Source organism: Notamacropus eugenii, chromosome 2 (assembly GCF_028372415.1).
Source record: "Notamacropus eugenii isolate mMacEug1 chromosome 2, mMacEug1.pri_v2, whole genome shotgun sequence".
Classification (NCBI taxonomy): Eukaryota; Metazoa; Chordata; class Mammalia; order Diprotodontia; family Macropodidae; genus Notamacropus; species Notamacropus eugenii.
In genome coordinates this window covers 385,234,363-385,250,806 of record NC_092873.1, presented here as the reverse complement: position 1 = coordinate 385,250,806, position 16,444 = coordinate 385,234,363, and the positions used below count along the sequence as shown (strand labels likewise).

Here is a 16,444-nt window from a genome sequence, read left to right as displayed (position 1 = left end):
AAGGACTTGACATTTTTATTTGGAGTGAAGTGGGAAAATTGTTATTCTCCCTTAACCTCAAACTCTCTCCTTGAGATCATTTCCAAAGAGATGAAATGAGCTGAGACTTTCCAGACTTAGAGCTTTCTTCATCTCTGTTAGCATTCCAAAATGACAAGGCTCAGCAACTAGTGATAACAGCTTTAATGCAGATAGGTCACTTTCTGATCAGCCGGTACGGGAAGAAACAAACAATCCAAACATCAATTTTGGAGTTACTTTCTTAGGGAAAAGACTCTCCCCTCTTCTTTATCAGTCCTCGTTCAGTGATTTCAGTTTTTAGTGCAGAAGGCAGAGGACCTAAATTAAGGTTATTTCCAGCCCTGCCCCTAATCCCTCTACAAGATAAATGATTTATTTGAGTATATCTACCCCTTTTGCAGTGGGTCACATGATTGCCATTAGACATGGGGCTTAATTCTGTATCTGCAATATTAGACTTTATAGTAGTCTTATCATAAAATGTAACTGGAAAAAGGACTTCAGAGATTATCTAGTCCAGACCTCATTTTACAGATGAGGCCAGAGAGGTCCAGAGTCTTGTAGTTATTTAATGCCTAAGCCAGGACTAGAAGCAGGTCTCTGACCCTAGTCTTTAAATACACATTTTTGCTACCATTCAGCTGCATAAGGGCAAGGAGGAATCCTTGGATTCCTGGCACCATTTTCTAAACTCAGACTTTCCACTCAGCCCAGTAATCAAGGCCACAGCTCTTTCCACTTGTACAAAGAATTCTAGTTGGATAAACTGCACTTTAAGCCATTTGGTAGTGGTTATAGATACCCATCACTTCAAAGGAAGGGCAGAAAAGTCTAGACCACGACAAGTGTGTTCTGATGACCACAGGTCTAACCCTCCCTCACTTTAAACTTGTTGTTACATGGTCAGGAATATGGTCTGTTTTCAGTAGCTTTTTGATCTTTACTCCTGAACTTAAGAAAGAAATCGTCTGTTATTGCCTTTTTTTAAGCAAAGTTCACAGTGTTGTGGTTAGGAAGAGCTTGTCTGAAGAAAAGAGGGTATTTGAGCATGACACCAGACCAGCTCCATCTTCCTTTGGTCATATTTGCAGAGAAAATGAAGGGTCCCCTCCCCTCTGTGGGACTAGGACTTGATGCCTTCCCTGCCTCTTTTTAAGTAAAAGAGAGGAGCCATTATCCTAAGGTGGTTTTAGCCTCAGTAGGATGGATTTCTGCTTCATTGCTTACCCTTGTGTTGCCTAACCCTTCTCTAAGCCTCTTTTTTTTTGTAAAATATAGGTTAAAGAGTGAAGACTTAAAAGGAAATTAGTAGACAGGCCTATGATTTCCTTGGTTGTCCCTTTGCTTTTTGAGACTTCTGTGGACAACACTGTGTATGGTGGGGTTGTTTGTGGATGATCTTCAGACTGCTACAACCAGCTGCAAGCATGAGTATGAAGGGTAGGGGAATGTTTGAGGGGGGTCCACAAAGTGATTTTAGAGTCATATTTTCCTTCCACATTATTTTCCTGTCCCATATCTGACTCCAAGTTTGAAATTTCCAAAAGACCAGCTCTTCTGGGGAAGGGTGGGGTCATTCCTCTCCTGCTCAATCAGGGAAAAGAGTAACCCTGGTTACTAGGGCCTGGTATTTTAGTTTTAGACAGCAGGGGGCAGAGCAGTCTTTAGCCAGAAAGAAACATGAATGAAACAGTTTTTTTTGATTTGTGCACGTCTGCCCTGCTTTGTAGCTGTACACAGAGAAGTGACCATGACTAGGTTTGTAGGAACCTCATGAATTTGTTCTGTGTCAGAATAAGGTCAAGAGGATTATGTTCTGTTGAGGTTAGCAGAGAGGAGGGTCTTTGGGTCCATATATGTAGGTCACAGGAAAGGACAATTTGGGATGCCAAAAGGATAATCCTTTCCGCCAGCCCAATCTCCTCTTTGTATCTTCCTTTTCATTGAGTAAACAGCTCTAAAGAAATGTTCTTATATCCACTTCTGCTATCTTTTTGTGGAGTAGGGGGACCACTTTGTGAAAACTGCCAAAACAGTTCTCTTAGTTTTCTGATGGATTGGATTAGGTCTTCTAGACCATGCTTTTGTGGTAGTGATGCCATTGAGGAGAGTAGGTCAGACAGCTAAATTAGGGTGGAGTCAAATCACTAAAACATGTCAGGGGAAAGCTGGATTAACTCTAGTCTTCAACCTTAGTACCTTAGCGCATCTTTTGGTGTCCTGTTTCACCCTTATGGAGGGAGAATTTAGCTTAGGCTAGGGGGGATAGGTATATCCTTACCTCTTTCAGTCCAGTTCCTTAACACTGTAAAGCCTGTCTGCCAGCCTTGTGAGAAAGAGGAGTCATTGGAGAGCAAGCAGTGGTGTTGAAGCCTAGTTTTCCATTCCTTCACACCCTGAACCAGTGCTTGTTCTTTCCTTCTTCCCAGGTGAACTGTCTAGAGCCCCACCCCCATCTGCCTGTGCTTGCCACTAGTGGTCTAGACCATGACGTAAAGATCTGGGCACCTACTGCTGAGGCTTCCACGGAGCTGACTGGGTTGAAGGATGTAAGTGACTGCTCACAAAAGTTGAGCACTTTTCCCATCCTCTAGTGTCCTAACAGTTTTCTGCCTTTCTCCTTTTCTGTATTATTGCCATTGCCTTTTCTCCACCTATGCCTAGCTCAGTTTGGGTCTCTCTATAATTGGGAGTAGGAAGAAGAATCTTTTGGAAGAAACATTCAGAACCACATTTCTTGTCTTTTTAGTTCTTTCCCTTGGCCCTTGGGAGATGACACGTCTTGTCTTCCAGGTCAGGCCATAAGACTCTAGGTACTTCCTACTTAGGCTTCATTCTCTTGGGTTCCAGGTGATTAAGAAGAACAAACGGGAGCGGGATGAGGACAGCCTGCATCACACTGACCTGTTTGACAGCCACATGCTCTGGTTCCTCATGCACCACCTGAGGCAGAGACGACATCATCGGGTAAGTTGGAGTGGATTGGGGAAGATCTCTTCTATCCTATTATTCCCCAAGAACATTGTTCTTAAATGAATTGGATTCCCTCATTAGGAAGGTTAGAAAATGCTACTCCCCATCTTCTTCCTAACGCTTACTCCTGTTTTGGAGAAAAAACTTAGAAGGTCTAGGCTGGGTTTCTCTTGCTTACCCCAACACCCTTCTACCTGGCCCTGCCCTAGAGCCACATGATTGCATTTTCCTTCAAAAGCCCTAATGTACTCAAACAAGAACCAACACCAGATAGACATAGGCTGACACCTATGTCCTCCCTCTCCCCTGAAGGGACATGGCAGTATTGTCTCTTGGTGTATAGGGAGGATGCTATATTTCAGTTACCTGTTCAAATCTTAGGAGCTCCTAGCTTCCTAACATATAGCAGTGTTGTTGGGCAGGGGGGGAAGGTGTTTGGAATCCTTGGATCCTTATCTTGTGTTGACTCCTGTGGGCCCCAGTGTTCCCTTTCCTGATTTGAAGGGCCTGCCCTGGGGGTAGTCACTAATACAACCCCTCACCCCACCAACAGCGCTGGCGGGAGCCCGGGGTCGGGGCCACAGATGGAGACTCAGATGAGTCCCCCAGCTCCTCAGACACATCGGACGAGGAGGAGGGCCCAGACCGGGTGCAGTGCATGCCATCCTGAGAGCCCTGAACTCCCTCGGGAGGGATGAGGGGTAGGGAAGGGGAGGCAGCTGAGGCCAGCCTGCCAACCTGCTCTGCTTCTCAGGGGGCATGAGGCTGCCCCTCTCCTGACCCACCTGAAGCCCTCACATTCAGCAGCATTGCACTTTGGACTTTTTGCTTTAGAAAAAGAAAGACATCCAAGGGGGAAGGACAGACTGGAGGAGGGAGGGAGACAAAACATTAAGATGCACAAGGGGCGGGTGGGGGGTTGAGCCCAGGAATGTCGTTCGGTGGAGAGGTGGAGAGGTGCACGGGACTTTGCAAAAATGGCCTCTCCCCACATCTTTTCTTTTTCTTTTCTTTTCTGTCTTTTTTTTTTTTTTGAGCCTGTTGTGTTAGTGTGGTTTTTTCGTGGGGGGTGGGGAGTGGCAGTGTTACTTTTCCTCTCCTCTTTCTTGTTTCTTTGGGGGAGAAGGCCAAGGAATGTTTGGCTGCTCAGCACCATGAAGCCAGAGTGGGAATGGAGGGGCCACTTCCTCTTTGGTTTAGGTTTTTTGATTTTTTTTTTCTCTATTTTTTTAAAGCCTGGGAAAGTTGCATTTTCTCCTCCTTTCTCCCCGCTTCCCCCCAATCCCTGCTTGTTCAGGGTAGTTCCACTCCCCACTAGGACTGCCGCCTCCAAGCCCCAACTATCCCACTCACCTCTTCCCCTCTTTGTCCTCCTTTACATATCACAGTGTTTTGCACTTGATTTTGCCCCCTTCCTTCTCCTTTCATCTTCCACCTCACCACCTAAAAGAGGCTGGCAAAGAGGTGGGAGAGAGGGATGAGGATGGGGGGAGGAAGTGGGATAGGAAGGATGTTAACTTTTCTGTTACTTTTAAGAAAATGTATGTTTGGCGGCGGTGACGTCCCTTTCCCTATCACTGTTAGAGGCCTAATTTTATATCTATAAATATATTAAAAAGCAAATCAAACTTGGATGTCATCAAGTTAAAATTATTGTCAAGGTTTAAATATATGTTCTCTATGAATGCAATAAAGGGATTGGGTGGGAGGGTTTTAAGGAAGGGAGTGGGATTAGTGATGGGGATAACAAGTGGAGTTAGTTTCCCTTTTTGTCCCCAACATACCTATTTGGGGTTTTCTTTTTGGATCCTAGGAGTCTGGAGGAGGGGAATCTCCCCAACTTTAGAGCACAGCTGCCATGAGAAATAGGCAGGGCTTCTCATTACAACTTGGATGCTATCCTTCCCTTAGCCCCTGAAAGCTTGCCTCTACTCAGTTTCGGTGTTCTTTGTTTTTTGTTGTTGTTTTTTATTTTTTGGGTTGGGTGGTGGGGTGGTTCAGGGAATCTGTTTCTCTTGGGTCCGAATGCCAGACACCCATTAGAAGCATGACTTGACTGGGCCCTAGAGAGGTTGTCACTCTTTAAAGTCTTGTTTCTTTTTCCCTTAAGTGACACAGATACCCACCCACCTACCCAGCCCCAGCACACACAGCCCACATGTCATCCAGCCCCTCTTTTCACCCTTTCCAGTAGGAGCCAGTGAGACTTTGAGACTTCACAGATTCCTCTTCCCCCTACCCCCAGTTTGGGGATACCAAGCAGGAGGGCTTAGCCCTATGGAAGAACTGGCCAGTAGCAGAGTCGTATGGTTTGGGGATGGGTCCCTTTGCCTAGGCATTTGGTCAGGGAATAAAGAGTAATCAAAGTGGAATTATGACCCGAAGCCCCTGACCCTGGGTATTCTTGCTGCTCTGGCTGTGCTTCCTTCAGTCCCAACCCTCCACCAAGCCTAGTTAGGGAACACTTCCTTAGCCTGGAGCAGTAAAACTCCCTTTGAGCCTGCCCAGTTGAGGAAGAAGATGAGTTGGATAAAGATGTCCTTGGACTCTTCTCTCTCTAACACTTGACCCAGCAATTCTCAGGCCAGATGTTAACTATTCTTTCTACCACCCCACCCCCCATGAAGGATGTGAGGGAAAATTGAGTGGTCTGAGTCCCTTATTGCTTCTAGGGTAAAGTGGGTTGGTTGGGGAATAAAGCACTCTGGAGTTTGTTGTATTTTCTCTCAGTAAAAGCTTTTTTTTCTGACTTTCTTTGCTGCCATGTGTGGTATATGGGATCTTCACTGAGGGCCCTTGCTCCTTTCTACATAAAGTGCCTGGCTCTCTTTGACCCCTTTTTCTACCCTCAGGAATTCTCACAAGTGGCCTCAGAAAAGGTTTTTTAGACCCTCAAAGCCCAAATCTCAGCCTGGCACTTTCTAAGCTTATGAAAAGGACCTGCTCCAGCTTCACCTACAGTTACCCAGACCCCTGTCATTAATAAAACCACATTCACAAAAGAGGCATCATTTGGTGACAGGGGGCATTCATGAGTCTCCGAGTTCTGACTTCTCATAGATACTCCAGAACCATGGTTGTATTCAGTACAATCACCTTTATTCCAGGGTTAGAACAAGGCCGTGCACACTGCAGACAGAGGGGCACAGGAAAATGGGGTGACTCTCACTGCAGTGCAGGATAGTGGGAGGGTAGGTTAGTATTTTTTTTAATCTGTCTTAAGAGAAACCAAGGGACAGGGAATTTTAAAACTAAGGTGACCCTGCCTTCGTTCCCTCCCAGCTAAGGGTAGGGTGGCACCCCTCCTACCCCAACATTATATACCCCCTAACATAGGAAGTAAGAACTCATTTTCCAAACCCACCAATCTCCTGTTTGCTTTGGGGAAAAGGAACCTGTGTCCCCTTAACTCCTAGGGAAAAGCCAGATAGGACTAAGGGGTCTCAGGAAGGTCCTTAAGGCAAAACTGCGGAGCGTGTAAAGGTGTTTGTTAAGGCAGGTGTCTGCAGCAGTGGCAGGACAGGGGAGATGGGTATAGAAGTTGGGGCATTTGGGGTAATGGGTAACCTCCAGCCCTCTGGCTTCTTCCCTCTTCCAATAGCTGGCTTATTTGTCTCACTTTCTACTCTTAATTCCTCCCTAGAAGCATCAGACACAAAAACTTACTCTAAATCAACTCTAGGCTTGAATATGACTTTTTTTAAAAATTGCTTTCTCTTCTGTTTTGGCTATGTGGCAGCCCTTCTATGCCATTCCAACCCCCACCCCACCCCCTTCTCCCAAGCTCTCTGTTCTTACCTAGACAATAAGTTAACGCTAGAAACCACAAAAGGGCAAACATGGCAGTGCGGGTTTAATATACATATATGTAGAATATATATGTACACACAGTTAGCACGGTCAAGGGAAGGAGGGGCATCTTGGGGTCCATAGGCTGGGGTCAGTACCCCCTAGTGGTTTGGCTAGGGAGTGGCCATAAACCCAAGGGGCCAGGAAATGGGGCCAAGTGGAGGAGCGATAGCAGTGCTCCCCCTCCCGGACTGAGCCAGGTCTCTTGCCTAGGGGTACAGGATTAGTGCAAAAGAAAATACTGTAGTTTCCCCCTCCCCTTGTCTATTGTCTGAGGGCATTCCAAGTTTGAAGTAACAGGGGCAAGTCCCCATTAGCCAATGGTGGGGTCATGAGCCTTGAAAGTAGGGGATGGATGGGGATTGGAAGCCATAGGTCCAGTCCCTTAGGTTCAGGGCAGGACTGTTTCTCTTGGGGGAGGACTTATTGAGGACATCCCCTTCAGTCTTAGGCTCAGGGCATTACTGTGAAACAGTCGCCAAAGAGGAATGGAAGAGCAAGGAAGATGGCTCCCTGCCATCCTTCCTCAGCTTTGGCCTCCTACTTCCTCTGCTTTTCTAGAATGGAAAGCAAACAGGGGCTTCAGCTTTAGAGAACTTCTTATACCCATCTCAAGTGGGTTAGAGAAAAGTGAAATGGGTTTTGTTTATTTATGCCCTTCCATCCTGTTAGAGAATGGAGGGAGGGCATTGAGGGGGTCTGCCCTGTAGGTCAACTGCAGTGTTGAGCCTTCATTGAGCCTTCCCCTAGTGGGGAGCTCAGGTCCACTCTTGGGCCACAGTTGCCTAGAATTACTACTTTATTTTTTCCTTACATCTTCTTTTCTTCTCAGCCCTGAATGGGCCCTTCCCAATCCCTCAACATTCTTAAGTTTTCCTCATCCCCATCTTCCCTCATTTCTTGGAAAAATCGACAACCCCCCCAATCCTAGACTTTTTGTGGGGGGCATAGAGAGGTAAGGGAGTGGAAGTGGGAGATGCAGGGGGAATGTGCTGATTTCTATTTGCATAGAAATAGCCCCCACCTGCCCCTAAAGTGGGGGGACTAAGACCCCATACCCTGCCCCCACCCACCCACCCGGGGGGACTAGGCGAGCTAGACGGACAGACAGACAGCCAGAGCGTGCGCACACACGTGCGCGCACACACACACAATTGGGAGTGGTTAAGACCAGGTTAGTGAATAGGTAGGGTAGAGGGTGGTGGTGCAGTGCTTGCCCCTGCCCCCTCCCCAGGAGGATGGGGGTGGTCCACTGAAGGTCCAACCTTCCTCCTCTTCCTCCTCCTCCTCCTTCAAGCCTTCTTTGGCGGGGGGGCCAGCTTGATGATTTCTTCCTCTGAGGGCTGCCGGATGATGTCTGGGGGAAAGAAAGGGATGAAACAAGGGAGGGCTGTGGCTACGGGGCATGGGGAATGGGTTCTTAATGAGGGGAAACAAGATCCTGCCTGGTTTTTTTAGGCTTTTATTCCTCCAAGCCAGGAACCATAACCCAAGCATCTGGAGAGCCAGCACATCCCCAGTACCCAAGGAATCCTGTGGTGGGAGGGAGTTAAGGATAGAGGAAAGGGCAGAGGATGATTTTGCCAGTGAGTAGAAGGCAAAGGGATGGGAGGGTAAAGGAAGAAGACAGCATAAGGTTGGCTACTTACGGGGCAGTGTCTCCTACCTTTGTACTTCTTGGCACTAGGAATGCGGGTCAGTTTAGTGTCCAGCTCATCCTCCTCAGAGATCTTTAGCACACGGGTCCTGTAGTCAACCACCATGGTGAGCAGATCTGGTCGCCTCGAAATCTCAAAGATGTGCTCTATGTAGGAGAGGTTATCTAGAAAGATGAGAGCAAGCAACTCAGAGCTGGCAGAGCACACACCTCCCCCACCTTCTGCTCTGCCCCCCTTAGCCCTCTGGGTGTCACAGCCATGACTGAGTGTAGACAGGGAAAGGTGGAAGTGTTCGGAGGTAGCTCTGAGGACAGGTGAATCTTAAGATGCTTTAGGGCTGAGGGGAACCTGGACCTCTAAAAATCATTGTAATTACGTTGTAATAAAGATGGTAGTTCATACAGTGACTAAAGGTTATGAGTGACTATCACACAGATGAGCAAACTGAGGCTCCAAGCGGTTAAGTGACTTGTCCATGGTGACACAGCTAATAAAGGCTGGAGCCACCATCCTAATAAAGCACAGTGGTCTTTTCCACTGCACCACATTGCTGCTAGGGAGCACAAAGCATCCCTGCCTTTGTCAAATATCTGCATCATTATGGATTTAAGGTAGATATCAGGGTCAGGGTTTTAAGCTGGTGAGGAGGAACCCTTGCTCCCCACACCTACACAATGTGCCCCACATTACTGCACCAGCAGGTGTTTCTCCATAGAAATTCCAGTGTGAAACTACTGTATGATACTTGAAGAAAATTTCTCATATAGGACTGGTCAGAAGTCTGGGAGGTTTAGGGAGAAGAAGGGTAAGTAGACAAGCCCACCCCTAAAAGAACATTTCTTGGGCAGGTCTGGCAAGCATAAGGATTCTTTCTGATTCCTTCATGCTTTTTCCATTGGTTTCTGCCCCCTCAATCCCAGCAGGCAGATGGCCAGAAATTGATCTAAGTATGGAGGTCTTAGGGACATCCTAAAGTTCCTAATCTCCATTGAGGGTACATATGTGCATACCTACACACACATACATACCTTTGTCCAACTTATTGTGGGTCTCGAGGAAGTGAAACCAGGCACTACCAGTAGTGATCTCCTCACTCTTCTCACTTGGGATATCTTCTTTGCAGGCAGACTTAAGCTGTTCCAGGTCCTCATGGGTGATGTTGTCAGTCAGGTCCTGTAGGAGGGTCCCATACTCTGCCATGGTTGAAGGCTCCAGGGAACTGAACTAGGAAAAAAGGGTTCAGGCCATGCTGATCTCATTGCCCTTATTGATCACTCAAGCCACCTATGTGCTTAGCCCTTCTACTTCTGGGTGAAGTAGAAGGGAATCAAGGGAAGATGGCCCTTAGCTACTTCCTTGAGGCCCTCCCCACACTCAGGTCTTCTAGGTACATGAGGATAGAGAGATGGAAGGAGAATCAGAAAGTACTTAAGGGAAAAGCAGGCCCAAGCCTTGACTGTTTGAGAAAAGATGTCCAGGAGGAGGAGCTGTAGGAAGGTGGGAGGCAAGGAGATGATTTGGAGGAAGGGACCACAAAGACAGACACACCCCTTTCCCTACCCCTCATTTTTCCTCCCCCCCCCCCCATCAGTAACTCTGGCAACAGCTCCCATGATGGAGGAGGCGGTTACCATGACAACCTAGCTTCTGACTTTCTCACCCACTGTCTACTCTTCCCCCCACTCCAAATCGCCTAACTACTGAGAGTGGCTAAAAGGAAGGCTTATGAGAGGGATATTCAGCACAGAAACCCAAGAATTCCAGTTACCATCCTCTTCCAAAGGAGCTTGGGCCCTTTCCTCTGCCAGGGTAGTATTCCCTCAAAACAGGGTAAGAAAGCCCCTCTTTCTCACTGAGATCTGGCCTAGGAGCTCCAGCTGTACCCCACCCCGCCACTGAGTCACTTTTGGATGGAAGCCTGCCCCCCTGTTATGGCCCCTCTGTGTTCAGTACTGCATTCAACCCCATGGGGGAAGGCAGGGAGGAGTGGTCCCTTCATCTCCTCCCTCACCCCCTGCAGGGGCCTTTATCTCCTCAGACTGGCCCATAGCTCCCACTCACCCTTTTCTCTCCCAGGCTTTGTGGTCCTTTGTATATCCCCCGCGCCCAGGAATACCAAGCGGCTAGTGCTGGCCCCCTGCCCAGTTCCCAGGCTGGCTGGGTGGCATTGGGGGTGGGTTGTGGAGAGAAAGGGTTTCTAAGGTGGTATCAGAATAGAGGTGGGGATAGACTAGCCCCATATCATCCTTTCTGGTTCAGCCTCCCTTCTTTCTAGTTTGTCTTGCTATCCCCCTCCTACACATCAACTCCCTCTACACCTCTGAACATTTCCTCTCAGCCTTTATCCAGCGCTGGTAATTTTTTACAGGATTGGGGATCAGAGGGTCTGGGTTTGAAACTCAGCTCTGCTACTTGCTACCTGTGTGACCACGAGCAAGTTACTTCTTTAGCCTAAATTTCTTCTATAAATTGAGGGAATTGAATTCAATGACCTTTAGGGTTTCTTCCACTCTTAAGCAAGAGATCCTATAATCTCCTGCTTGGATCTTCATGCATGGACCCTACTGTTGTCCTTACTCCAGTCTTTATCCACTGAAACCCTTTATCATCTGCCCATGTCCCACTCTCCAAAGTCTCAGGAGATGGAGAGAGGCAAGGACCAGATCTAGATTAAACTCCCTCTAGATCCCCATGCCTCTTTTATTGAGACTTACAAATAAAGGAGGAAGAAGGTAAGGATCCAGGGCACTGATCCTGAAAACTGGGCCTGTAGTAGGTTGGAACAAAGTTAAAAGATTAGGGAGAACTACTTCCCCACTCTTGCAGGTGTGAATCCCTCTTGAGACTGGCTTAGGAACAGCATTGACTGGTAGAAGGATGAGATACTAGAATCTAGGATATCTAGTATAGATGACCACAACTTTTTCTCCTCCTCCTACCAGCCTTCCCTAAATTGAGGCTGTCCACAAAACTACATCTTAACATTGCCCCCAGTACCTTCCTACCTCACTAACCCTTCCCATTCTAGCCTATCCTATCCTATCACTCTCTCTCTCTCTCTCTCTCTCTCTCTCTCTCTCTCTCTCTCTCTCTCTCTCACACTTGGTTCATAGGGTAGTATGCCAAGATGCTGGAGTTTCCCTTTTCAGACTAGGAAAAACAAGATTTCCTCTAGGGCAGGCACTGTAACATACGTACACAAAGAAGCAGAATTGTGTGTCCCACAATGAGCCTGAGCCACATAGGCACACAAACTCGAACTCTCACACCTAGGTGCAGTCAGACAGAAGGGCCCAGCAGAGGCCACAGGCCCTGGCTGGGCTGAGAACAATGCTGTCTGCCTGTCAGCACCAGGAACTGTCTCCACCCAGAAATCTAGGTCACAGCCAGCTAGCTCCTGTGCTGCCCAACCCCCTTCCCCAGGGACTGACAACATGGGTGGGATGGAAGATGATGGGCAGAGCAACAAGACATGGGGAGTTGAGGAGCAGGAATGGGGTGTGGGAACTGAAAGGGATGTGAAAAATCAGAAAGGAAAAGGTAGGAAGGAACAGGTCACCCAACATGCTAAAAGTATCCTTTGCTCTCTCCCCAACTCAGCAGGCAAGAGCACCCATGAAGGAAGGGCCAAGGGGGCAGCCTGTGAGACAAGGAGGGAAGATGGTGGTGTGCTGCATATATTTGGGTGGCCATGAGTATGTCACTGATCATCTTACTTGACAGTCATACTCTTTGTGTGGGTGTCTGTCTGAAGAGAAGGTATGGAGTCACGGGTACAAGTATGAGATAGATCTACAAGGGATTAATGTAACGTAAGTGCGTGTATGCGTGTGTGTGTGTGTGTGTGTGTGTGTGTGTGTGTGTGTGTGTGTGTGTGTGTGTGTGTGTGTGTGTATGTGTGAGAAAAGGATTGGGCTTCAGCTTTGGGACTAAGGTCAGGGAGAGGAAAAGGTTACTGGCATTAAGGCTGGGATGGGTAAGAGATCCTGAAGGGTCAAAAGATCACAGGGCAGAGGGAAGAGTGCCTACAGAAGCCAAGGTATCTCCTTCCCTGGAGGGAGGCTGGGGAGCAGAAAGCATAGAAACAGAATCCTAGCATTGGAAAGAAGGAATAACATCAGAAGTAACTGAGTCCAGCCTCCTAATCTGCAGTTCCCCAAACCCATCCCTGTGGGAGCAGGGTCCTGTCCATGTTTGCTTACCACCCCCTCACTGTTTGAAGAACTCCAAACTTCTGGACAGGGTTGCTCTGTGTAAAGCTAAGTTTAGGACTCTAGCACATCCAGACCCAGAGAATGGTCCTCCGAAGTTCTCCATTCTGCATGATGCTGGCTCTGTTACCCACTCTCTCTCAGTTCACATCACCTCTCCCAATCCCCACACCAGGGCCTTGGGAGATTTTGGGGCAGTTCTCCTTGTCCCTACTTTGAGGAATCATTCTTCCAGAGGGTTCGCTAACAGAGGGCTCCAGCAGCGCCACACTGGACCCATCTGGTTCTGGGTGGAGGACAGGATACCGAGGCAGGAACCCGGAATTCAAGCAGGAAGTCCCCTCTCGTCTGTGCTCATTCTCCCAACTCCTTACTGTTTCCTTGATCCTTCCTTAGTTCCTTCCTCTCACCCTCTTCTCTCCCCTGCTTCAAGGGCTCCCTGGGGTAGGTCCCAAATACAAGCTACCCTTAGTCTGGGCCAGCCCAAGCTAGAAGTTGTGAGAGCTAGGGGGATAAGTATTGTTTTAGTAAATGCTTATTAGCTACTGAGAAATTGGGACGGGAGTTGCCTGGCCAGTAGGGTGGGAGAGGTAGGTTTAGAACTGGGAGCAGAGTGTGAGGCAGAGGCTTCCTAGGGGATAGAGGGAGAAAAAGCTAGGATTTGGGGATGGATGGGGGGACACTTTCAGAGGAAGGCACTGAATACTCTTAAGAATAAAAAGATTGGGATGGCGACAAGAACTAAAAGTAGTGGTCACTAAAGGGACATCTACACACTTTGGCATTACATAGACCTTGAGCAAGTCACTACCTCTCCAAGCCTCGTTTCCTAATCTGTAAAAAGAAAAGATTGGGCTACAGGATTGTTAGTGACTTCCAGCTTTAATTCTGTGATCCTAGGACTTTCCCCAAACTGGAGGTGCTTGAATCTGTTTTTTGTCCCCTTCATGTTTGTGGGTTAGGGATGATGATCACATTCAGTACTGGAAATGGAAATAAGTATCTGTTCTACACTATTGGGAGTTTTGGAAAAAGCTGGGGGAAAGATTCCTGCCCAGATTATTCCTGATTTTTTTTCTTCACCCCAAGCACTGAAGCAGACCCGCATTTTAGGTGCCTTGGAAAAAGGGCTGTGGTCCGTAAATAACTCCTGGACTTCATTTCTTGAAGGCTCCTATCCTAGGTGATTCCACATCCTCAAACTCTGCTATACGCTCCCCTTCCTGCCCGCTGCCTCTCCCCCTGCCCCCTACAATGAGTATCTGGTGCCAAATTCCCCAGTAAGCTCTGGATAACGCAGTGGGAGTCAGGATTAGGAGGCCCAACCTCTGCCCTCACATCTGCTTTAGCTGCCCCAGCACCAGGCACTGGTGCCGAAGGGGAGGCTCTTATGCCCACAGGCACAGGCAGTGAAAAAAATGGAAGATGGAACCATGGTTGGGGGAATGGCCTATCTGTGACGCCCGAGGAGTTTGGATCTTCTGGTGCTGGTTCTCTGACCTGTCCAGAGGGGGATGGGAGTGATTGGGGAATGGCTAGATAGAATTAATGGAGCAAACTACACCATAAGAAATGGTGACTATAAAGAATTCAGAGAACCATAGGAAGATAGGAACTCTGTAGTAAGCAAAGCTGGGAAAATCAGATAAGCAATAATGTAATGAGACAATGTAAAATCAAAAAAACAGAACTGAAACTGGAAGCTGTAAAATTACGACCTACAGTCTGGTCCCAAAGAAAAGAAAGGAGAATGTACCTCCCTTCCTTTTGTGTGGAAAACTGTATATGATGTGGCACTTGGTTAGTTTTACTCAATTGATTTTTTTTTTCTTTTTCTTTGTTTTTAGGATGGTTCCCTGGGAGGGGGAAGGACTGAATGGTATTTTGGGAAATGCAGGTGATGTAAAAATAAAAGATATCAATAAAAAACTTTTTAAGTGTGAGGTGAAGGAGAGGCTGGTGGAGTAAAGACCAAGAAAGGCATTTCCCTGTCATGATCTTAAAGTCCTAAAGCAAAAAGTCTTAATGCATAGAGTGCTTCACATCAATACTGAACTATTAGCAGAAATGGAAGTTCCTTGAGGGCAAATAGTGTTTCTTTCCTCAGTGCCTAGTAAGGGGCTGGCACAGGGCAGGCACTTAATAAATCCTTACTGAATTAAATTATCATTATTTGAATTTCTGGGCCTGGAAATCTATCTTTTCTTTGCTTCTACCTGTTCCCCTAAGAAGGAAATACTGAGTCCTGGAAAGGGACCAGGTTAGCAAGAGCCCAAGAGACTCCATGACCACTTCTCTCGCTCATTTCAGCTTCTCAGCATCTCTCTCTTCCCCTTTTCTTTCCCCTCATCTCCACCCTCTATCCATGTCACTCTCCCTTCCTGTCTCATTGTCTTGTCTCTGTCTTTTCCCTCCCTTTTCCTTGTCTTAATCTCCCTCTTTCTCTCTTGTTTGCCACATTCCCTCCTCCTCCTCCATTTTTGTTCCTTCTTAGCTACGGTTTCTCTTCCAGGCACACATACAGGTTGAGATGGGGGCTACCCTGTTGTCCTGTGCCATAACTCTACCCTTCTTGGTGAGAGCAAGAGATACTGAGAACTAGAATTTACTCTTCTTTATTCCCCCTCTCCTGTTCCATGATTCTGTGCCCAGTGTGGTCTAGTGAGGAGCCCTGGAGTACACCTGGCCCCCTTGGCCAAGGTAAGAGGGGAGGTAACCAACCTATCCATGATGCATATGCATTTGAGGATGACTATCTTTTATAAATGTGTATGTGTCTAAAGTGTCTCATTTCTTCTCAACTGGAGGTCAGGGTGAAAAGGTTTCCCTTACTGGCCTTCTCCATGCGGGTTAGGGGGTCCAGGCACAGAAACTAAGAGGGACCTGAGGAGCAGGCAGTGGAGGGTACAGCTGGCAATTTCCCCAAGTGTGTTTAACCACAAAGGGAACTAGCAATTAAAGTGATTATGGCTCTGACAGCCCTGGGGGCCTGAGGCACACGAACTGCATAGACACAGAGCCCTTCTTCCTTAACTCTCTTGCTTTCAGACACTGGGAGAGAGAAATGTCAGAGTCTCCCTACCTTTATCATTCTCCCACTTGATCTCTCATTCTCTCGCTCTGTTTTCTGTCTCTTCCTCTCACATTCCCTTCATTCTTTCTGACTCCCTCTCCATCCCTGACTCATACTCATTCTCTTCCTCTCCTCCCCCCCCCCTTCCTACTCTGACTGCTGAGCTCAATGTAGGGGACCTCTACCACTCTGCCTGTTCCTCAGCTCCAGACTGGGGCAGACAGGACACCACCAAGGTGTCCACACTTTGCTGAGATCACCAACCAACTTACCCTTCGGATTTTGCCCCACCCAGTCCCCAGGTGGGTAGGAACCAAGATTTTTCTTCCATCCTCTGCTTAAAGCTTTAAACAAGGGGAACAGAAGCACAGGGTTGGATGAAGCTTGCTCAGCAAGTCAGGCCAGGGCTAGGACCAGTGGCCCTTGCATACCCCAGGCAGCTGTTCTGTTAGAATCCAGCCTCCTCTAAATCTCCAATCCAGTAGTTCTACTCATGTGGGGGTGGGAGTGAGGAAGAGAAAACGCAGAGCAGCCAGCCAGGCTCCTGTGTGTGGTTGTGTTTGTGTGTGAGAATCACACCAGTGTGTCACTGTGACACTGTGTCACATCTGTGTTAACTGACTCCCAAACAGCCCCCTCCCCGATTATTCAGGCTGCCG

The 16,444-nt window shown here is 47.7% G+C and overlaps 2 protein-coding genes across 17 annotated transcripts in view; one reads left to right on the top strand and one right to left on the bottom strand.

Moving 5' to 3' along the window:
* DCAF8 (DDB1 and CUL4 associated factor 8) overlaps nt 1-16,444 on the top strand; it is a 70,912-nt gene that overhangs the window by 42,198 nt on the left and 12,270 nt on the right. For 12 of the 16 annotated variants that reach the window (XM_072647399.1, XM_072647405.1, XM_072647398.1 and 9 more), the window contains 3 exons: nt 2,451-2,570; nt 2,872-2,988; nt 3,548-5,743. In XM_072647399.1, coding sequence (XP_072503500.1) covers nt 2,451-2,570; nt 2,872-2,988; nt 3,548-3,664 — 354 coding nt within the window. In that variant the 3' untranslated portion in view covers nt 3,665-5,743. Of the gene's footprint in view, nt 1-2,450; nt 2,571-2,871; nt 2,989-3,547; nt 5,744-5,846; nt 7,284-14,559; nt 14,885-16,444 lie in introns of those variants that run through there. The other 4 variants (XM_072647402.1, XM_072647403.1, XM_072647404.1 and 1 more) reach the window with 4 other exon arrangements.
* Nucleotides 6,072-9,701, bottom strand: PEA15 (proliferation and apoptosis adaptor protein 15). The gene is made up of 3 exons (XM_072647409.1): nt 9,530-9,701; nt 8,510-8,665; nt 6,072-8,200 (listed from the first exon to the last, which is right to left on the bottom strand). The coding sequence occupies exons 1-3, from the start codon at nt 9,699-9,701 to the stop codon at nt 8,136-8,138; spliced, it is 393 nt and encodes a 130-aa protein (XP_072503510.1). The 3' UTR covers nt 6,072-8,135.

What these genes read in the sequence shown, in the direction of transcription:
- PEA15 (XM_072647409.1), bottom strand. Translation starts at nt 9,701, where the DNA reads ATGGCAGAGTATGGGACCCTCCTACAGGACCTGACTGACAACATCACC. An exon ending in CCACAATAAGTTGGACAAAG is followed by an intron (nt 8,666 to 9,529) that starts GTATGTATGTGT and finishes TCATCTTTCTAG; the next exon opens with ATAACCTCTCCTACATAGAG. An exon ending in TAGTGCCAAGAAGTACAAAG is followed by an intron (nt 8,201 to 8,509) that starts GTAGGAGACACT and finishes TCTTTCCCCCAG; the next exon opens with ACATCATCCGGCAGCCCTCA.